The sequence below is a fragment of the Eleutherodactylus coqui genome, chromosome 1 (assembly GCF_035609145.1).
Source record: "Eleutherodactylus coqui strain aEleCoq1 chromosome 1, aEleCoq1.hap1, whole genome shotgun sequence".
NCBI classification, from domain to species: domain Eukaryota; kingdom Metazoa; phylum Chordata; class Amphibia; order Anura; family Eleutherodactylidae; genus Eleutherodactylus; species Eleutherodactylus coqui.
In genome coordinates, this window is record NC_089837.1 from 40,352,616 (window position 1) to 40,375,516 (window position 22,901).

Genomic DNA, 22,901 nt, shown 5'->3' on the forward strand with positions numbered 1-22,901 from the left:
TGTTACCCTCCCCCCTCCTATCTTCCTTTTTTTCTTATTAATGTAATTCCTTTTTCTATTCCCCCTAGACTTATGGATCCTTAGAAGAACACGTACCGGGGATGTTAAAACTACTGCACTAAAGGATGGGTAGTTATAAAGTAAGACAGTAGCAGGTTAGCTTTGATACTATATTTTATTGCAACTTTATCTCATTTCAGTTTGCACGGTCTTGTATGATGCAGTTTGATAAAATACTTTTGAACTATAAAAAGGCTCTTGGAAATGGACAAGACAATAAGTGGCAGACAGAAGGCCACTACAAAGTCAGATGACAGGCTTTGTAAGTCAACTATTCGTGTGATCGGTGCCTTATAACACAAAATCTTCAAGTAAAGCTTAATGCAGCAAAAATTAAACAAATTTCCATTTCAGTTGTGAACAGAAGACTTCCATCTGCAGGTTTAAGAGATAGAGTATCAGTAAGAAAGCCACTGCTAAGATTCCAAAAAAAAAGAAAGAAAGAAAAAAAAAAAAAGGGACATGTCGGGGCCGTGCAGCACCTTCAGTGGACAGGGTAACAGGCACACTGGACAAAAAAGGCTACCACAGTACTCAATGCACTACCCTCTGGTGTACGTCTATTAGGTCAGAGGTTCATATTACAGCAAGACAATAATTCAAAATATAGTTCTAGGCTTAATCAGAAGTACTTAAGAAGACAAGAAGAAGCCAGCAGGCTTCAAAGAATGCAACTATTTGGCCTTAAAAAAAAAAATAAATATAATCATACTGACTTCTTTTGCACAATATGGAAGCCCTGAAGGATCTTGAAACTTCATGTAGATTGGCAACGGAATAGAGCAATTTGCTATCAAAATGATACATGGCTGAAACTTGAAAATGTGCCTTGTCAGGAAGTGGCAGTAACAGAGCAGCCTCCCTCTATTATCCCATCGGTATACTGATTATATCAAAGCATTATAGAATTGCGATTGCATTGTGAAGTCCCGTAGTGACAGAAAATAGTGCTACTGGGTAGTGTCCATATATACAGAAGAGCAGATGCGGAGACTTACACAGTGTATAGGGGACCAGAAAGGTGGAAATACACACACACACACACACACATAAGCATATACATACACAGGATAGATGAGGTAATACTATGTAGTATCTATATATGACAAGAGGAGCGGTACGGTGTAGCACCAATAAATACAGAATAGAACAATCACTGATATAAGCTAACAATGGCTATCACTGAAAAAGAAAATATATAAAAAAACTAATTTCTAATCCTATTAGATTGGAAATATTCAAAAATAAACAAAATGTCCAAATATTTCTCCAACTTTATCATGCCAGCCGTGATGAACAAAAACCAGGAAGAGAGAAGGTGCCGGGCAAATAGCTGAAAAATCCTCTTGGATAGTCTAACCCAGAGGTCCCCAACTCCAGTCCTCAGGGACCACCAACAGGTCATGTTTTCAGGATATCCTATGGTAAGAACCCCTGTGGCAATGTCTGAGGCACCAACAATAATTACATCACCTGTGCAACACTGAGGAAATCCTGAAAACATTACCTGTTGGCGGTCCCTGAGGACTGGAGTTGGGGAACACAGGTCTAAGGGATGGCGAATAATACAATTCACAGTTTATTAGGATCCCAGTGTGGAAGAGAGGGAACAACCATTTTATATGCTCTACTATAATGGGTCACCCCTCAAGACACTGATTGTATCAGAGATGGCAGAAGTCCCTCAGTGTGGAAACTCCAGTGATAAAGAGTATAATGACTAATAGCTGTTATAAAACTCTGGAGGAAAGGCACAAGGGCGGGTGGTCGGTGTATAGAGAAATCTATCCGATGGGGATACAAAAGTCTAGCAGGAAAAAGCTCAACCACACAGATACAAACGGGTGTATAATAGAGCCGCCGGAGCTTTTCATCATGACGTAACTGATAGATCCGAGACTGAAAGAAGTCCGAGATTAGATGGAAAACTCCGTACAGCCCAACACCTCCCTGCCATGTTACTGTGTCTCCTAAGGTGTTGCCTAGAAGAGTGTAACTGTATATCCTCCATGGTTCATGGGCTTTACTAGTCTACTTCAGCTATGCAGACATTAGTCTACGGGCTAACTGCACACCACGGAGCTAAGAACCGCATATAGAGGTGTCCCTGCCCAATGCCCCATTTACACGGGATGACTACTGGCTAAACAATCTGCATGAGCGCTTGACGTCACCGCTAGTTGTCAGCTCTCATGCAGAAGGTTTCATTCAGAGTATCTAAAAAGGGTTAAAAACTTGTGCTCCCAAGCTCTTCTGTGACGCTGAGATTTGAAATTGCCTTTTTTTTTTTTTATTAGCAACTTTCATAGGTTTTGTCCGTAACTAGAAAAATGCTCAGCTACAGGTAATTCTGTCTTTCTTTACTTGTGTGGCGATGAGATCTCATCCTCGCTTTCTGTTTTGGTCCTGTTTCTCCAACATAAAGGCCACCAACTGCACATGATCATCAGGTACACAACATTGGACGTGAAACGTGTGAATGTCCCTGGGATCTTGTAGTCCTGCTTTGTGTTGGGGATTTGTATCCTGTCTGCGGTCCGTACATGTCAGCAGGTCTTACAGCTCCTTACCTTACAGTAATAAGTTACTGTGTGTGTGTCAGAGGGCAATGCACTCCTGATTATAATGCATTGAATCTCTCATGGAATTTTATTACTTCTTCTTCGGATGTTGGTGCAGACAATTATGACATCATCAACGTAGTAGAAGTAGGCCAACAGTTTGCTGGAGCAGGAGGACAAAGTAACTCTCCAGTTTTGCCATGAAGAGGCTGGCATAGTATGGTGCTATTTTACTGCCCGTGGCTGTTTCAGTGAGTTGCAGGAATATATCTTGGCCAAAGATGAGAAATAATTGTGTGTGAGGATGAATCTCGTGAGTTGTAACACCATAGGCAACCCCATTGGCCTCAAGGTGTGCCTGGAAGACAATCAGTCCATCTTCGTGTGGGATGTTGGAATATAAGGATTCCATATCCATGGTGGCCAGGATGGCGCTATTGGGGAGGGGACCTACGATTGACAGTTTGTTTGTTAGGTCCGTGGTATCCTGCAAGTAGCTGGTTGTATTTCTCACCAGTGGTTTAAGGGCACCTTCTACCCATCCTGAAATTTTTTCAGTTAAGGTTCCCACAACTGAGATAATTGGCCTCCCTAGGTTGCCTGCTGTGTGTAGTTTGTGAAGCATCTAGAATACACCAACCGTGGGGTCCTCCAGTATCAATATATGCAAAACTCGACATGCAGTGGCCTCTCAGGTAGATAAATGGAGTTGTGGTGTGATTAGAAAAATAGGGCAAGAGTAGCAAGATCGTTCGCTTTTGTGGGGCTTGTTGGCCACTAGACACCGCTACAATGCAGAGAAAAGATTTCACCCAGTTAACAGTGTTTGGGAAGGGGTGCATTATTGGACTATGAGAAACTCGATTGTCATATCAACAAATTAACACCACTTGGGCCGTTCTGATCATATTAGGAACTGTTGGGATCAGTGGATGCATGAGGACATGCACAAAAGGTAACCAGATTCAGGACACCCTCAACAGACCAACAGGAGAGAGGATTATCTAATCGCCTGACAAGCATGAAGACCGCCAACTGTTTTGCTGTCCACCATCTAGAGACAGGTGGCACCATTGTTACAGGCTTCTGAGTCTGTTTGAACCATTTCCAGGCACTTGGTTAAAGGGCATTTGGTCTCACGGTTCCCATTGAGTATATTGCCACTGACAACCACTATCGCCTCCATTTGCAGTGGTGGCTTGAACAATGAAACTGGACTGCTATGGAGTGGAACCGGATTGTCTTCAGTGATAAATCTAGATTTCATTTGGGCTCCGATGATGGCCATGTTCGTATATGGAGACATAGGGTTGAGTGCCTCAATTCTGCCCCCACTTCTAGTGTGATGGTCTTGGAGGCCATCACTTACAACAGTCGGTCACCCCTAGTGGTGGTATGAGGGAGAATGGCAGCTCAGTAGTATGTTCAGGACATCCTGCAGCCACATGTGTTCTCTCTCATAGCAGGGCTTCCAAGAGGAATTTTCTAGCAGAATAATGCTCGGCCGTACACACAAGGGAGTCACAGGAATGCCTTCATAACATTGTCACACTTCCAAAGCCTGCCTGGTCACAAGAGTTATCACCAATGAAACATGCATGAAATGTGTGGGACATCAACTTTGATGGCCTATTAGTTTGCATGATCTAGAGGCTCAGTTACAGCAAATGTAGAGTGATGTGCCACAGAATACCATGTGGAACCTGTATGCCACCTCATATCAAATCTGATATCCAAGCTAGAGGCAGCCCAACAGGCTACTAGAGTTTCCAAGACCACCCATATAACATCTTGTAGCCAAGCTTGAGGTGGCACAAAAGGAAACTAGAGCCTCCATGCTCACCCCTATCACATCTTACATCCAATCTAGAGGAGGTACTAAAGCCTTCCTTCAAGTCTTGACTTTTGTTTTTGCAAAAAATTCGCCTTTTGCCCAGACATTGTAATCACTCACATATCAATTTTATGCAGACCAAAGCAACCCTGGCTCATGCACCAAACACGCTTCATCTGGTGGTGCTCTGGGTGTGCTGAATGTTTGTGGAGAAAGTAGCAAACGGCCGGAAACTTTCTCCACTTTAAATTCATCCTCAGAACCTACAACCTAGCCTTCCACAATACCAAAGAAGTCTACTTCACCTCTGTCATCTCCTCACTATCCCACAACCCTAAACAACTCTCTGACACTTTTTACTCCCTTCTCAAACCTAAACTACAGCCCCAGCGATGGATCTCAGGCCGAAGAGCTGGCTGCTTACTTCAAAAAGAAAATCAATGACATCCGGCAGGAGATAATCTCCCAATGCCAGACTAGCCTCGATCCTAGTCTCCTCAGTACTGCATCTAGCTACTGCTCTCTCTGTACTCAGACCAACAAAAGAGAAAGAAGTCTCTAGATTGCTCTCCTCTGCTCACCCTGCAACCTGCACTAGCGACCCTCTCCCCTCACACATCCTCCGGTCCCTCTCCCCGTGGGTTATCTCCTATCTTACCACTACATTGAATCTCTCTTTGATCTCTGGCATCTTCCCCTCCTCACTCAAACATGCCATCATATCCCTACTGCTAAAGAAACCGATGTTGTCAACTACCGATCCATCTCCAAACTTCTTTTCATCTGCAAACATTTGAACGCCTGGCTGACTCTCGCCTTATAAGCTATTTATCAGAACACTCTCTTCTTGAACCCCTCCAGTCCGGCTTCCGCCCTCTACACTCGACAGAAACCGCCCTGACTAAAGCGTCAAATGACCTCTTGACGACCAAATCAAGGGGTGACTACTCCCTACTGATTCTCCTTGAACTTTTTGCAGCATTTGACACTGTCAACCACAAACATCTCCTCGGTATGCTTTGCTCCATTGGGTTAAAGGACACTGCTCTCTCCTGGTTCTCCTACTTATCTGACTGCTCATTCAGTGTATCCTCTGCTAGCTCCCCCTTCCCTATCCCTTGCTGTTGGGGTCCCCCAAGGCTCGGTCCTTGGCCCCCTCCTCTTCTCCATCTACACAGCCCTTATTGGACTAACAGGAGATTTGGCTTTCAGTACCATCTCTATTCTGACGACACCCAGTTACACCTCCTCCCGTGACATCACCGCAGCATTCCTCCAGAATGCTGACTGTCTGTCTGCTGTCTCTAACTCTATGTCCTTTCTTTTCCTAAAACTGAAACTCTCAAAAACTGACCCACTGGTGTTTCTGTCCTCTGCTAACTGACCTCATCCTGACATCTCCAATTCAGTGTGTGGCACCACCATTGCTCCCAGACAGCATGCCCAATGTCTTGGGGTTATTTTTGACTCCGATCTCTGCTTTACTCCAATCTCTCACTGGAAGTGTCACCTGCACCTCAAGAACATTGCAAGAATCTGACCCTTTCTCACCGCTGACACGCTAAAAACGCTTACTGTTGCCCTCATCCACTCCCAGCTCGATTATTGCAACTCACTGGTGCTCAGCCTTCCCTGCACCAGACTCTACCCACCAAACCATCCTGAATGTGTCAGCCAGGCTCATCTTCCTGTCCAGCCGCTACTCGGACATATCTGCCCTGTGCGGTCACTGCACAGGCTGCCTGTAAAATATAGAATTCAATTCAAACTCAATACCTTCATCCATAAAAGCCTCCGTAGCACTGCGCCGTCCTACATTGCTTCCCTCATCTTAATCCACCACCCAGTCCGCATCGTCCATTCAGCTAATTAAATCAGATTAAGCGCCCCCCTTTAATATGAACCTCTCATTCCCGCCTACAAGACTTCTCCAGAGCAGCACCTGTTCTCTGGAACACGCTACCCAAAACTATCTGGGCAATCCCTGACACACAAAACTTTAGGCGTGCTCTAAAGACACACCTCTTCAGGGAGGTATACCAGATCGCCTAAACCAAACTCGGACTGATAACATGGTCCCTGTCCTACTGACTGCAATCCCTGCTAGCTGCAATCAACCACCCCTTGCAATCATACTAATTCAACCACCACACGGCTTATGTCTGACCATTGTCTGTGTGTAAAGCATCCCTCACTCTCCATCTCACCATACTGAGCACATCTCCAGCCCCTTTACCTTTTGTATCACCCCATTATTTGTAGTGTGTACTGTTTCCATCAATGGATTACTTCATGTAACAGTGGTTTTTGTATCTTTGGTTCTTGTATCTTTTTTTCCCGTGTTTTGTAAGCGCTGCTGAATATGTTGGCGCTATATAAATTAAGAATATCATTATAGCAACGTTACACTCACACATAGAAAAGTTTCATTTGATCCTGACAACTCCTTATAGGGACATAGAAAAAAAAGCAAAGAGGGCTTAAAATAAAAAAATTAAATATTTATCTATCTTGGCAGCTCCACGTCCAGCAATAACCCCCCGATGTCTGCCGCACAGAACCCAGAAGCAGCAGGTGGTCATGTGCCGATCATTGTGCACAATGTATGGCACATGACGGCCTGACGCTTCTTCTGGGCTTCGTGCAGCAGGCTCCATGCCTGCAGAGCTGGAAGTAGAGCTGCTGGGGATAGATGAATATTCAATTTCGTTTTATTTTAAGCCCTTTTTGGGCCTCATGTTCACGGGAAAATTCGGGCCTGCATGGATTCCCTATGCGGAATCCCGCAGCGGTTCCCTCCTGCCCCACAGACATGAGGCCAAAAACCAGATATACTTACCTGTCCGGATCTGTCCTCCGTCGCGACCGGATCTTCTTTCTTTGGGCCGGCGGATGTGCTTGGCACGCCGGCAGCATGCTGCGCACAGTTTTTTTTCGTTTGAACTCCTGCTTTTCTGCGGTCTAGCAGCACAGCATAAATACATCCGCGGGTGTGCCGTGGGACCGGATGGCTTCCATGGAAAACGCGCAAAAAATGAAGCATGCTGTGGGTGCTTTCCCGCACGCCAGGAAAAAATTACATCCACAGGTATTTAAGCATCTGCAGGTCTCCAATGATTCCCTATGAGAGCGGATAACACGTGCACGACACTGGCGCGGATTGGCTAATTCCATTTTGCCCATGGACATTGGGCCTTACTCTTTTTCATGACCTGGAAACCCCCTTTAATGTGATTTCCTGCTTGTTTATCTCTTCCATTGAGCCCTTGCCAAGGTTGCAAAAAGAACATAGCTGAACAAGGCTTGGAAATGCAAGAATACAAAAAGCTGCAAGACCTGAGGAAGACATCCAGAGTTCAGATCCCAGTGAGCACAGCTGCCAACAGCCACTGTGGCATCCTCTGATCACCCGTTGGATTATACATCTAGTTGTGTTCAGTTCAAAGTTATCTTCGTGTTGTAAAAAGTTTTTAAATTTATATTGTTATTCTTTATTACAGACTGTTTTTGTGTTTGAGGTACTGATACATCTTTAAAGAAGGACAAGAAGGTAAATCTAACACAATTATAGTACTAGAATGTCTTGTAATACTGTTGCGTATAGTGAGCGATATTACGTACATTTTTGCAAAAACATCTGACAAAGGTTAAGTTCTTACATCACCAAGGGCTGTTACACACATCATCTGTCTGGTCATCAGCTGGGGAAGACAGAGAACCCCTGGGAAAATCCCAACCCAGTGCGGACATCTCCTGTCACGGGTGCAGGGCTTCTGGCTCCATCAGGTCTCCCCGGCATATTTTACATTCAAACCAATATAAATGCTGACATTCACATGTTTACTTTTCCACTGTAGCTGAGTCATCCATAGGAGCCCCAGTTACAGGGGAAAACAACCCCTGTGGTGACAATATGTACTGGAAGAGCTCATCGGGGTCTGCTGAGACCCTGCAGCTCTGCTATGCCAGGGGGTCACTTGACTGCCGGTTCGCGTAGTGGAAGAAACGCTTCCACTTTCTAGAACACAGTGCTCATTGAGCGCTGTGTACTCGTTAAAAACCACTTCCTCCTCCGGGTTCTCAGCCTTGACTAATAGCAGACAATCCGACCTGCTTCTGATTGATTGCAGAAGCAGGGGTTTCAATCCTCACTTTATTTTTTACTATCGGGCAGGATTAAATTCCAGGACCAAGCCTTGTAAATTTACAGGGCTTGGTCCTAATGGCTTAAGGCATAGACAAGAATGGTGCTATGCCCGGATGCTTTCAAGGTCCCAAGAAGTCTAAAATAACGAGCTACCTAAAAAGCAGAGTTTAAACATGGCTAAAACTATACTAAAAGGAGCCTACAAACATCCATCTTAACCACTATTATCACACAGACTAGTAACACGTTGGGCTTCCTTCAGCCTTCAGAATCGTAGTACTTATTCTCGGTGCCCATCTACAGGTATCAGAGGACCCAGGGTGCGCCAAGAACACATTCCTTACATCATCAACCTACCGCTGTGCATGTGTAAGGGATGAGATATATAATAACAGCATTATATATTGGATAGCTCTGATGTCTTGGATTCTCCTCCAGACGTCTCAGCTCCTCCACCGGCCTAAACTGTTCACACCTGACAGGAGGGTCACCGATTCATGCTGCTTGCACCAAATTCTGATGTCCCATCAGCTCGGTGCAACAGAGATCTGGATTCATCTGACCAGGAGATGTTTGTCCACTACGCAGTGATATGATTTTTGTGCTCTTTTCCCCCCTGGAGTCTCATCTTCTGTGTCTCTTATACACAATGGCGCTGGAGCTGGTCGTCTTCTGTTATAGTCCGTCCGTTTTAAGGAACCAGCTGTGGGTTTGGGGACATTATCTGGAGCGCTGGCATTGTATTCAGCTGTAATTTGCCTAACTGTACACCAACTGATAGAACAGTTCCTGACATCCATCCTGTTTCCAGCTATAGGATCCCCTTTCACTAGATGTTTTCCTCTGTCACGCCATTCTCTGTATACCCTCCACACCGTTACATGAGAACCCCACAAGCGTGGCAGTGAAATCCTGGCACCGGCTAGTCTAGCACCGATGGCCGGCCTCGTTGGGAGTCAATCAGACTCAGATGGAATATCCCATCTAATCTGGATTCACACTGAAACTGATCCAAAGAATAATTGCAGAATTTGGCAATATCAACAAAAGAGCAACAAAATCAGTCACATTTCAATTTTTTGGGGACCGAAAAATGGCGCCATCTGCAGCATTATTATTCTGGGAAAGTAAAAACGAAAGCCTGATGGAGTGGAAGCAAATAGAAGAAACAGAAGGCTGGATTTCTTTTTTAAAACCCACTGGGGGGAAAAAACGGGTCAATTTTTTCCCGTTTTCTATCAGTTTCTCTCCTCCAAATATGAATCAGAGACAGAAACCTTGAACTGCCCCGAACACCGATGTGAGGGCGACCTAAATGACCCAAAAAACCGGAAGTAGAAAACTTTGTGAAAACCAGAACTTGTGTCAGTCTGAGAGCGTTCGGCCACAACTGTAGATTTATTAATGGAAATCTGTTAGTAGGGGCAAAAACAGGGACATTTATAGGGCAAAAAGGGACAGAGGGACTCGGGCCAATGACAGGCCGCTCCGTCGGCAAAAGCGACACGTGGGCCAACGCCGGGCCGCTTTGGCCATAAGAGCGACACTTGGGGGTGACGCTACAATTCCTCTGTGGCCTTAAGGCCACCTGCAGACGAGCGGGTCAGATCCATCAGCGAGAATTCTCGCCGCGGGACCCGACCCGAGCGCCTGCAGAGACGAGCGCGTACTCTCCCGCGCCTGGCGGCCCCGGCTCTTTCATGTGCCGGCTGCCGGGCAGCTGGCGCATGCGCAGACCGGAGCCAGCAGCTGGGTGAGTGTGCGAGCCCCGCACAGAAATAGGACATGCCGCGGTTTGTTTGCCGCGCGACATTTCGTGCAGCCAAACCACGGCCATTTGCATAGGAGTGCGTTTATTAACGCAATCCTATGCAGACTTTGAGCGGCAGAAATCCCGCGGGAAATCCCGCCGCTGGATTTCCGCTCGTCTGCAGGCGGCCTTAGGGAACTTTCCCGCGGGACGGAATTAGTCGCACGGATATTTCTGCCTCATACTGCGGACAATCCGCCCGTGTGAGCGCTCTCATATACATTCCCCCCTCCACTGGAGGATAACCTCCCCCGCACCCCTGTAGTAATAACCACATGGACCGTGTCTGACCTCCCCACAAGACCCTCCGCCGCCTCTTACCTCTCTATTACAAGTCTCTGAAGAATGCTGGCTGATAACAGAGAGAACAGCAGTGACCACAACCTGCTCTGTATCTGCTACACTGCAATAGGACCTGTGATGATGTCACCATCATGTGACCAGTAGGGGCGGAGCTCAGCAGTGAGGAGAAGTGGTGGCTGAAGGACCTGTGATGATGTCACCATCATGTGACCAGTATATGAGGGGCAGAGCTTAGCAGTGAGGAGAAGTGGTGGCTGAAGGACCTGTGATGATGTCACCATCATGTGACCAGTATATGAGGGGCGGAGCTCAGCAGTGAGGAGAAGTGGTGGCTGAAGGACCTGTGATGATGTCACCATCATGTGACCAGTATATGAGGGGCAGAGCTCAGCAGTGAGGAGAAGTGGTGGCTGAAGGGCCTGTGATGATGTCACTGTCATGTGATCAGTATATAAGGGGTGGAGCTCAGTAGTGAGAAGGAGGAGTGGTTATACAATGTTACACTGACTAGTACGGCCCACGCTCTTCACTGTGCAGATGGAGTAGTCGTCACTGTTACTTGGCTAACGGCATGGATCCCCTTTTTCCGGTTCCGGCCCCCCCCCCCCCCCCCCCACAGACCCCAGACTTTGTCCTGATCTGCTAATTTAATCCTAAAGTATTAAAATGAGCATTTTTTACGAAAGACTTAATATTTTGCCTCTGTTTTCCTGTCGCATTAAAGCCACATATGTAGTAAAATATGTCTGGGTGATCGCCACAATCTGGAGCCATTGTACCCAACCAACAGTAGGGGGCGGCGGCATGAGGGCGGAGTCGTACAGGCTGCCAAGATGACTTTTGCTCACGTTTAGGCTTTGTGATTGCGGCAAATCTTGACGTGATGCAGATAAATCAATGTCATTATCGTAATCCGCTACCTATTTATGTCCATCTATTCCTTGCGCAATCGTTCCGTCCCTCCGGAGAACATTCTCACACGTTACAAATGAGGTCATTAAAAAAATTAGTTATTTTTTTTTTTATTTTCACATTTTGTGCTAAAAAAAATTTGCAGGTTATTTTCGGAATCCGCGGAAAAAATCCGCTGCGTTCCGTCTCTTTATTTACAAAACAACAGACAAAAGTTGCAAAATTGCAGATCAGAGTTTTTAATGCAAATCTATTTCCCAGGTCAAACATCGGGACTGTCCCGCCATAAGGGCTCGTGCCCACGGACGGAGCCGGGGAACGCCCACGGACGGAGCCGGGGAACGCCCACGGACGGAGCCGGGGAACGCCCACGGTGGTAAACGAAAAGTCTCCGCTGGTGATCGTTTTCGAACGGTTTTCATTAATACTATATTAATGGAGACCTCCGCTGTGGAAAAACGCGGTGAAATAAACCGTGCCGCAATGTCCTGCCCGCAGCGGTAATCACGCATGTGAGCGCTGACAGGCAGAAAGGCTGTGAGGGTCAATAGAACCTAACAGCTACAAAAAGAAGAGACGTGGCGGGAAAATAACAGCGGGCGGCAGCCCCCGCATACAACACGGTTCACCACAGACTCCAGCACATTCCCCGCAGCAGATGGGGGTAGTAGTCCCACGTACAGGTGACCCCGGAGACTGCGCTGCTGTCGATGTTTCCTGGCGCAGGCCAAGAAATCATTATTGAAATTTTTCATCATGGCGGCGCCAAGTGATCCCGAAAAAATGGAAGACCCCTTCGCCACCCTCTAGACTGATGTGGCTAGAGGTACTAGATCAAATTAGATACATGAAGGAGCTATGTGCCAGGGACGAACTGCGTTACAACAAACACATGGCGACTTGGAGCACCTAGAACACACAGAGGGACAGGGCGGAGATATCCACGTGGGTTCTGAATAGATCAATCCCCCCCACCCCCCTCCCCCTTGAACATATCCTGCTTAGGTCTCCTTCTAAGGGGCCGATTGGAGTCAAAGGGACAAGCAGGTCAGATACCCTCCCCCCCTCCATCCTCCCCCCCCATCCTCCTTCTTTTCAACGCTTTCTGCTCTTTAACTCTCTCTTCTTCTCTACTATACTGTAGACTCTATATGGGTCGCATTTAACTTTCTACCTTTCTTGTAAATAGTTTGTTGCTAAACGGTTTATGCAGTAATATAATGTTCACAGTCAATGATTGGACTCAAGAACCGGATATAAGTATGTGAAACTTAGTTTTATTGTTTTGAAGAATACTTTAATGCTTTAATGTTGTACTATGGCCACAAGTGAGGGCCTATGATCTTACTTGGTATACAAATAGAAATAAAATACATTTTGAACCATAAAAAGAGTAAAAAGAGCATTTCTATATCCATATATATATATACATATATATATATATATATTTATACCCATGTAAACCCACAATACATCATGGATCCAGATTACAGTTGACTGCAGGGTAACTATAAATTTGAACGTTTGAAAAATCCAGTCTAATTCTATACAAAAAAACCTCTTACTGGCTGTTCGATGTCTGTGAATAACTTGGTGCATTCCATTTTTTTTAGTATTTAGCCCATGTCAAATAAGAATATTGACTTTACTCTATGAAATCTCTCAGATGAGTTTTCAAAATTTGATTTCCCTCAAAACTATTTTTTTTACATAAAGAACATCATAATGGCTCCTCCACTTTGTGAGCTCTATGATGAGCCCCGTGTTTCGTATTTGTAGTAAAACATTTCCTGTGTTATGAACATTAAAATGACTTCCCTTTTGTGTGAATTCTCTGATGTCTAACAAGATCTGACTTTTTCGTAAAACTTTTCTCGCATACTGAACATGAATATGGCTTCTCTCCTGTATGAAGTCTCTGATGTATAACAAGATTTGTTTTTCGTGTAAACCATTTCCCACATTTTGAACATGAAAATGGCTTCTCCCCTGTGTGAGTTTTCTGATGTCTAACAAGACCTGATTTCTCCATAAAACATTTTCCACATTCTGCACATGAATACGGCTTCTCTCCTGTGTGACATCTCTGATGTATAAGAAGATGTGTTCTATCCGTAAAAGATTTCCCACATTCAGAACATGGAAAGGTCTTCTCTCCCGTGTGAATTCTCTTGTGTCCAAGAAGATTTACTTTACTTGTAAAACATTTCCCACATTCTGAACATGAAAATGGCTTTTCTCCTGTGTGATGTATTTGATGTCGAACAAGATTTGTTTTTTGTGTAAAACATTTCCCACATTTTGAACATGAATATGGCTTCTCTCCTGTGTGAATTCTCTGATGCCTAACAAGATCTGATTTATCGGTAAAACATCTCCCACATTCTGAACATGAATATGGCTTCTCAACTGTGCAAGTTCTTTCGTGCGTAAAAAGACCTGAGCTATTTGTAAACTGTTTTCCACATTGAAGACTATTACTGTCAGTGGGGCCTTTACTTGTAGTAAAATTCTCTGATCGATTAGGAGAAGGTTCCTCGTGATTAGGGGGATTATATGATGGATCTGCACTGTTACATACTGGCTGAACATTAAGGGTAATGAGGTTTTCTCCTGGAGGGTGCTGCACAATATCTTCATCTTCTGCTTTATAATTTAGCGATAACATGAAGTTTCCATCAAAGTCCTCAATCGGATTTTCTGTTAGGATTAAATTATGATTTAGTGACTTTTTTTTTTTTTTTAAGTAGCCAAATATATAAAATTCTTACATGGCTGGAAAAACACCTTCTGGCTTTCACTAAAAAAATAAAAATAAAAAATAAAAACTACATAAAAAATTGCCCCCAAAACTGCATGTGTGTTTTCAGCCTTATAATATTTTGTTCTTCACCATTACATGCATCAATGACAATACACACAATTCAGGTCATAGGATCGCATGTTCAAGTCCCCTTCGGGGACATAATAAATATCAGCTACCTACACCAGCCTCAGCTCCACTAAACCCATCACTCCAGCCTTCAACAGCACAGAATGAACTTCAGATTACACTGAGGTCACAATGCACCAGAAAACTAATCCACATCCAAGCCCCTCACACGGTTCTCATCTGCTCTCTTGATCTACAGTGGAAACACAACATGTTTCAGTACTTAAGCAATATGGGCTCTGCCTAGCGAGTTACCCACTAAAAGAGACTTCGCTTCCATGGTACATAAAGTGGAGCAACGCCAGGAGAGGGTTTTAATGGTGTTTTGTTTGGATTTACGCTCCATATCACAATAAGTCACAGTACAATAGCAGCAAGCATCCTTCATACTGATACAGCGCTTGACCAAAGTAGAGAACTCCCTGTCTATGCAAAACTCATTCAATAGACACATCCTACTGTAATCAGATGTTCAGGAGTACAGAAGTAGGAGAACAACATTAAACTACAGGGTATACCAGAAGCAGTTCCCCTAGCAACTTCCATTCTTTGATTGTTGCCATTTTCAACAAAGCTTTATCTTGCCCCGATTCCACTGATGGACAGAGTGCAGAGAGTGAAGAGTAGTCATTGAGCACAAGAAGAAGCTCCTCGGGACATCTTGTGTAGAGTCCACTTTTAGAAGGAAAAAGAAGAGATCCTACAACAGGCCTGGAATCAAAACACAGGGATCACACTACTCTCAGACATACGGAGAACTTTGGGCATGAGATGCCTTCTCAGACCCTTTTTGAACCTCATCACAGAAAATGGTGCTACCTACAGATGGGGCCATCCCTTCCATCTCATCATCAGAAAAAACAGAACCACCTTCTCCCTGAATTCACAAGACCAAGTAGCTGCCTTATTACAGTTCCTTGAGATTGAAAACATAGATTTTTCGAATTAGGTGGCATTTCCCTTCCTCAACTCACAGGGACCATCTTTAGCTCAACACCATGAACGCAGACCACCCACCAGACTTCGCCGTTCACAATCAACAAACCATGAACAATTTCCCCGAGTAGCCCCGCGATTCTCAGGAGAATAACACAACAAGCTCCCTTTTCAAGACTCCATTCATTCCCCCTAAGGCTGCATTCACACGAACGTATATCGGCTTGGTTTTCACGCTGAGCCGATATACGTCCTCCTCGTGTGCAGGGGTGGGGCGAGGGTGGAAGAGCCAGGGGCAGGAACTGAGGCTCCCGCCCCCTCTCTGCCTCCTCTCCGCCCCTCTGCACTATTTGCAATGAGAGGAGGCGGGACAGGGGCGGGGCTAAGGGCCACAAATTAGCCCCGCCCCGTCCCGCCTCTCCCCATTGCAAATAGTGCAGAGGGGCGGAAAGGAGGCAGAGAGGGGGCGGGAGCTCAGTTCCTGCTCCTGGGCTCTTCCATCCTTCCCCCCCTGCACACGAGGAGGACGTATATCGGCTCGGCGTGAAAACCGAGCCGATATACGTTCGTGTGAATGCACCCTAAAAGTGTATTACAGCTTATACTGTGCAACCTGTGACTAAATCTCAAACACCACAAGGGCCAATGTTTTCACCAATATCTCCTATACTGCAAAAGTAATAAAAGTTTAAATCACCCCCCTTTTGCCATGTCTATAATTCAAAAGTCTAAATAATAAAATAAAAATACATATTTGATATCGCCGCGTCCGTAAAAGTTCGATCTATCAAAGTAACACATTATTTACCCGGCACGGTGAACGTCGTCCGAAAAAAAAATAAATAAAGAACGCCAGACATGCACTTTTTCAGTCACCCTGTCTCCCAGAAAAAATGCAATAAAAAGTCGTATGTATTCCGAATTAGTACTAACGGAAATTACAGGACATCCCGCAAAAAATGAGGCATTGCTGAACTACGTCGATGGAAAAATAAAAAAGTTATTGCGCGCACAAGATGACCATAGAAATTATTTGAAAAAAATTAAATGTCTTTGAAAAAAAAGTAAAGTAAAAAAAAAACTATACAAGCTTGGTATCGTAGTAATCGTACCGCCCATACAATAAAGTTATCGTGTCATTTTTGTTGCAGTTTGTGCGCCGTAGAAACAAGACGCACTGAATGATGGCAGAATGTTTTGTTTTTTTTTTCATTTTACTCTATTAGAATTTTTAAAAAGTTTTTCAGTACATTATATGGTACTTTAAATAGCACCAGTGAAAACTACAACTCGTCCTGCGGAATCCAAAATGGTACTACAGCTCGTCATGCATAAAACATCTGCTAACTGATCTCCCTCCATTTCCAATAGCCCTGCGCCCCCCACTAGCAATTCGGGCTAAGGAGAAAGAGGGTCCTATCAAGGACTAAAGTTGTGGACCCAATGAAGTGGCCTCTGAATGCAGGTACAAGATGTCTGTAAGTACAATAATGAAGTGGAAATGTGAAATCCACCTATTCAGCCAGAACAGCGAAAGGGCCCCAGAACCGTAGTGCAAAACTATGGAAACACATATGGGGCTTACGCTAACTTACAACAGGCGAGTACGATATGAGGCCATGAATTACGGTTCAATATCGCCAACATGCCATTTCCTTGCGGATTTGAGGCATTTTTATGTGAAAACCGCGTCGTATCACTTTGTATTCCTAGAAAGTGGTGCAATGCTGCCCCATTGATAGAAATGCAAGAGCACGGCTCAAGATGGGACGTGCCGCGATTTGTTTCCCACATTGCTTAAGTGTATGACCCGATTCAAAATAATCTTGCGCAATTTTCTCGCCTTTGTGAAGCTGGACTTAAAATGCATTTTTACAGCAATTAAAAAGCAAATCAAAACCGCTGCAAAACTGGGAATCATGGGAGCAAATCATGGGAAACCCCACATGGAAATCCAGCTTTATACGAAGCGATGATCCCTGAGCGTGTGATTGCGCCAATCTTTGCTCAGTGTGAACAAGCAATCGAAGGTTAATTGGCATTAATCCCTTAAGGCCCTTTTTTTTTTTTTTCCTCTTCACTTCACTTTTTTATTTTTCCATTTAGATAGCTACATGGGGGGCTGGTTTTTGAGGTATAAAAAAAAATGCAATTCCGCCAGGTTTGTGGGAGGGGGAGGTCTTGTTTTTACGGTGTACACGTTGCGGCAAAAATCACATAATTTTATCCCATGTGACAGCAGGATTACGATGATACCAAATTTATATAGTTAGTTTTACTTTTTCCTGTACGACTTTTAAAAAATAAAACATCTTTGGAAAAAAAGACATTTTCTGCCGCCATTGTCTGGCAGCCATATTTGTTTTATTCTTCCATTGATACAGTTGACTGAAAATGCGCAATTCAAGAGTTTAGATCTTTTTTTTCTGACGACATAGATGGAACTTTCTTTCTCAAGTCACAATTATCGTGAGGGATCATTTGTTAACCCCGTCCTCTCATAACTTTATATTACTCTCAGCAGCTCATCCAGTGTACATGAGGGGGCATGCTGCTGACAAATGATATTTCTTATGGCCTCATAAAAACTGTGATTAACCCCTTAACAGCACAGGGCGTACAGTTACGTGGATGTGCGGGCTCTATATGGAGTAGGATCCTGAACCGATCCCGCCCCATACAAGGCAGATGTGGCTGCCTGTGATAGCAGACACCCACCTGCAACAGCTTTGATCAGCACAAACACTGATCATGACTGTTAACTAGAGATGAGCGAGCATGGTCAGATAAGTCAGTGCCTCGAGCGAGCATCGCTCTTCTCGAGTAACTGCATTCTTGTCCGAGTGTGCTCGAGGGGGCGGCGGGTGATAGCGGGGGAGAGAGTGAGAGAGATATCTCTCTCTCCCCCCCTCCCCACCTGCTCACCCCCGCCGCCCCCTTGAGCCTGCTTGGACAAGAATGCAGTTACTCGAGAAGAGCGATGCTCGTTCGAGTAACTGACTTATCCGAGCATGCTTGCTCATCTCTACTGTTAACCCTCAGAATGCCACTATCAATTCTGATCGCCCAAATGGCCCCCTGCAACATGATTGCGTTGTGCTGTTTGGTTGACATGGCACCCAGCAGCCTTCTAAAGGGGGAGGAAAGGGTGTCACAACATTTTCCATCAAAAATTGCTTAGCACTGTGTGGGCAGGTGTGCTGTCACGATGGAGGAGCCAGTCATCTGTTTGCCCACACAGCGCTGAGTGTTACGCAACTTTTGACAAAAAAACAGCTAGACACCCTTGCCGCAACATCTATTCAAGTATTTTTGTTATGAGAACTTTGAGTGGTGAAAAAGAAAACTATTTCACAGCTGCACGTTGTTCGTATGAATCGGCCATCTCAAAATAGGCAAAAAAATGAACAACTTGTCAAAGAAAAAAAAATGAATCACTGGAGCTCAGTGCTTCCCAATGTTGGCTAGCATACCACCTCAGAAGGGTTCCACGGGCATTCACCTAGTAACAGAAGCCCACCCACCAAACTCACCAGAAGAAGATTCCTGTTACTTTTGGGTGGTTGTTGTTAGACTTTAGTCGTTCCCCATCCTCGGCAACCCTAAAGGCGAGCTCCCTCTATGTTTTTCGGTTTTTCACTGCTTCTTTCAGCTGTGTGATATCTATGCCAGCATCACCTCTGACAGTATCAGCCATTGTGTTCTTTGGTTGCTGATCTGTCCATGCATTATAGATTTTTCTAGCGCCATTTCCTCTAGCCACACTCCTCCTCACATGCTCTCCAGGAAAGCCCTGTAACCATGCCCCCCTCTTGCTCTGCTATAGGGAAATCCCTTCGGGAGAGAGGTGGAGGGAGCCCCCTACTGGCCTCTGCTTCTGGGGAATTGCCCAGCAGGGGGGCAGGAGGAATACCCTGCTGCTTACAGCAGGGCATTTAAAATGTGTTGCCAAGAAGCACATTTTAAATGTCCCATTGTAAGTTCCTATTAGTCCCCGTAGGGATCAACGGAATACTCTCGTCCCTGGGGGGACTATCAGGAGTATACAGCGGGACATTTATAATGTGCTTCTGGGCAGCATGTTTTGATGGTCCTGTTGTAAATCAGCGGGGAATCTATTCCCTGCACAATAGTTTCCATAAACTCCTGCTCCTATAGGAATCAATAGAAACTTCTGCCCATCGAGCACCAAAGACAAGACAGGTCCTATTATTTTGCGCAGGATGGATTTGCGATGCGGGCACTGTAGCCACGCATGTCCTATCTTTCTTAGATGTGCTAATTTAGCGCCATGTCAAAGGAGAGAGCAGCACACAGGAGTCTTCAGTAAAATCCTCTCATCCAGGATGCTTTCCTTATTAGATCTCCACACAATGATCAGCAGCGACGTTTCGACCACGTCCATGGTCTTTGTCGTAGAAGTTCTAATCTGTGCAGACCTCTCAAGAGCTTGTCTGACTGAGGCCTCAAATTCAGGTAGGGGACCATTTTTTTCAGTTTTAATCTTACATATCAGCTGCTTCAGAACTGCTTCTGTTTCTGCAAGCAGAGTTGTGTCATCCGCATAATGGAGATTGTTGATGTCTCTTCCACCTATTTTCAATTCGTCTCGGTCCAACTTACTTTTGGGTACCCAATTATAATTCATTAACAGATTCAAGATGGTTTTGATTCCCGGCGGCTGCGGTTCACACACATAATCTGTTCTTCTGCACTGGAAGCTGCATTCCAGCTTCCCATCACAGCATTTCAGTTCCCGCTCTCAGACGAGACACAACGCATCGAGTCTTACTGCTTCAGATATGTTATAGATACAGTCTTTACATTTAAAAAAAAGTACTAATTTTACAATTTAAGTTATGTGCGAGTATATGTACTTAGGAAGGAGCTTCGTGTTGGAAAAGCCAAATGCAACGTTATGCTCCAACACAAAGAGGAAAACAGAAACAAGAAGTAGAAACTTATTCCACCAGCTGACGGCAGTGATGCGGTCTACAAATATCTGAAGGGCTGTCACAGTGCAGAGGGATCAGCCCTATTCTCATTTGTACAAGGAAAGACTAGAAGCAATGGGATGAAACTGAAAGGGAGGAGACACAAATTAGATATTAGACAGTGAGGGGGATTAATGAGTGGAACAGGTTGCCACGGGAGGTGGTGAGTTCTCCTTCAACGGAAGTGTTCAAACAAAGGCCGGAGAAATATCTGTCTGGGATGATTTGGGGAATCCTGCAATGAGCAGGGGGTCGGACCCGATGACCCTGGAGGTTGCTTCCAACGCTACCATTCTATTATGCATATTGTATAACAAACAATACATTGCCGTTGCAGCATCAGCACACAGAAAATGTTACTAGAGTTCCAGAAAACACAAGGACCACTCCTAGTCCAGAATTTACTGAGTACCCACGGAAGGATTTTTCCTTAACATCCCAGAATTTACTGTCACACTTGGGATAAATGTGGAAAATTTTATACCCTTTGATTTTTTCCCCCCATTTTTATTACAGATGAATTATTGCTTTCACTGAACAAATTTGTATTGTCACCAGTATTATTCTCAAAATCCAATGTTCTTGTATTCAAAACAAAGAACCGCACAAATTGTGGTGAACTTCAAATTATAAAAAAATGATATAAAAGAGCTTGAATTGGTGAGATTCTAAATTAAATGTGATATTGCTCAGATAGAAATACACTACACAAGATGGTATTAAGGCTTCAAAACAGTATCAGGCAGAAAAAAAAACGCTGAAAAAAATATATAAATAGTGTACTATTTACTGTATCTTATGTCTCTTCTTACCCTGTGATATCGGAGGCTGGTGGTTCTCCATCTTTACATCCTTGTACAGATCATTGCGTTCTTCTAAATACTCCCACTCCTCCATGGAGAAATAGACAGCGACATCCTGACACCTTATAGGAACCTGACAACACAATATACCGTCATTACCCAGACTCCTCTAGTGCTGTTACTGTATAATTACCCAGCATTCCCAGCAGTGTCACCTCTCCAGTCAGCAGCTCAGTGATCTTGTTGGCGAGTTCTAGGATCTTCTGCTCATGTATCGCTAAGTGAGGAGGAGCCTCTGTGATGGGCCTCTGGCTCCTGCTCCATCCTCCTGACTCATGGAAATGGCTGTTGGGAGTCGCACCGTCACCCGATGTCTTCTTCACTATTGTGTAATCCTATATATGGAGAGAGAGACATGTAGAGAACTAAACCCAGTATTCACCCCTCAGAAAAGAGGTTGTGATCCTGTGAGACTGCATCTGGAATACGGTGTTCAGTTCTGTAGACCTCACCTACAAAATAGAACAAGTCCAAAAATGGACTACGAAAATTGTGTAAGATTTCATAAACCCAAACAGGATGTCAAGACCAGAGGCTCTCAGGGTCTCCGTGTCCGCACCACCGGACCTGTCACTCAGGCTGTGGGGGTGTGGCGCAGGGGAGCCCTAGTTTTGGTGACCTCCCCTAGCCGCCGGCTCCGGGCGCACGCTCCGATGCTCAGGATGCGTAGGCCTAGGTAGCCGGGTTTTGGGGACGCGGCGGGTGCCATTCCGCATCGTGTCCCTATTGCCATGACACCTAGCCACGCTGTTCCATCTCTGCCTGTCCAGCAGACGCTGGGGGCTAGTTCTTCTAGCATCTCTGATCAGGTCCTGCTGCTGTCAGGCTCCCCACACCAATCAGCTGCTGGGGTGGGAGTTCTGACAGCATTTAAACTGCTCAGCTTGCTTAGACCCATGCCAGTGTATGTTTGGTCTCCAGCTACACCCACATACCTTTGGATTAATGCCCTGTTTGACTTGCTTGCTTTTGGACTCCTTGTAACGTGTTTTCTCCTGCTGCCGACCCGGATTGCCTGACCTGCTTCCCTTTATTGTCTGTAGTCTGACTCCCTCCAGTATTTGTTCATTAGTCAACTCCCTGCCCCGCATCCCTAGTGAGCCTAGGGACTGTCGTCGAGTTGTCGCCCTGGGGTCTAGACCAGGCGGGCAAATAGGTAGGGACAGGGGTTGCGGGTAGTTTCAGGGACTTCCAGTTATCCGGACCCGGCTCCCTGACACAAGAAAGACGTAAAGATCTTAAGGCTCTTTTCTTCAGAGCCATTAGCGTTGACTGCAGGGCTTTTTTGTCCAGTAAAGATGCTGGACTGGTGCGGCAACCGGATACGCAAGTACTGCTCTTTTAACATAGTGTGTTAGGCTGAACAGAGACCATGTTCATTTAGTTTAGCCTATTTTCAGACACCCCTTGTTGATCCAGTGAAAGGCAAAATAAAAAAACAATGAGGCAAAAGCCAAGTAGCCCATTTGGGGGGAAAATTCCTTCCCAACTCTATAATGGCAGTCAGAATAATCCCTGGATCAACGGTTTAATAGTTCCTATCTGACTC

The 22,901-nt window shown here is 45.0% G+C and overlaps 3 protein-coding genes across 4 annotated transcripts in view; all 3 read right to left on the reverse strand.

The window, feature by feature from the left end:
- Positions 1 to 22,901, reverse strand: part of LOC136607875 (oocyte zinc finger protein XlCOF7.1-like) — a 102,609-nt gene that overhangs the window by 78,044 nt on the left and 1,664 nt on the right. The gene's annotated exons all lie outside the window — the stretch shown is intronic.
- Positions 1 to 22,901, reverse strand: part of LOC136608436 (uncharacterized) — a 61,183-nt gene that overhangs the window by 16,537 nt on the left and 21,745 nt on the right. Inside the window, exon 1 of one of the 2 annotated variants that reach the window (XM_066589109.1) lies at positions 10,734 to 10,830. The exons of the other annotated variant lie outside the window; for it this stretch is intronic. The gene's annotated coding sequence lies outside the window, so the exon portion shown is untranslated. Of the gene's footprint in view, positions 1 to 10,733; positions 10,831 to 22,901 lie in introns of those variants that run through there. 2 annotated transcript variants of the gene reach the window in all.
- Positions 13,064 to 14,316, reverse strand: LOC136608404 (zinc finger protein 436-like). Its single transcript, XM_066589106.1, has one exon. It carries the CDS (start codon positions 14,293 to 14,295, stop codon positions 13,432 to 13,434), a length of 864 nt encoding a protein of 287 aa, XP_066445203.1. The 5' UTR covers positions 14,296 to 14,316; the 3' UTR covers positions 13,064 to 13,431.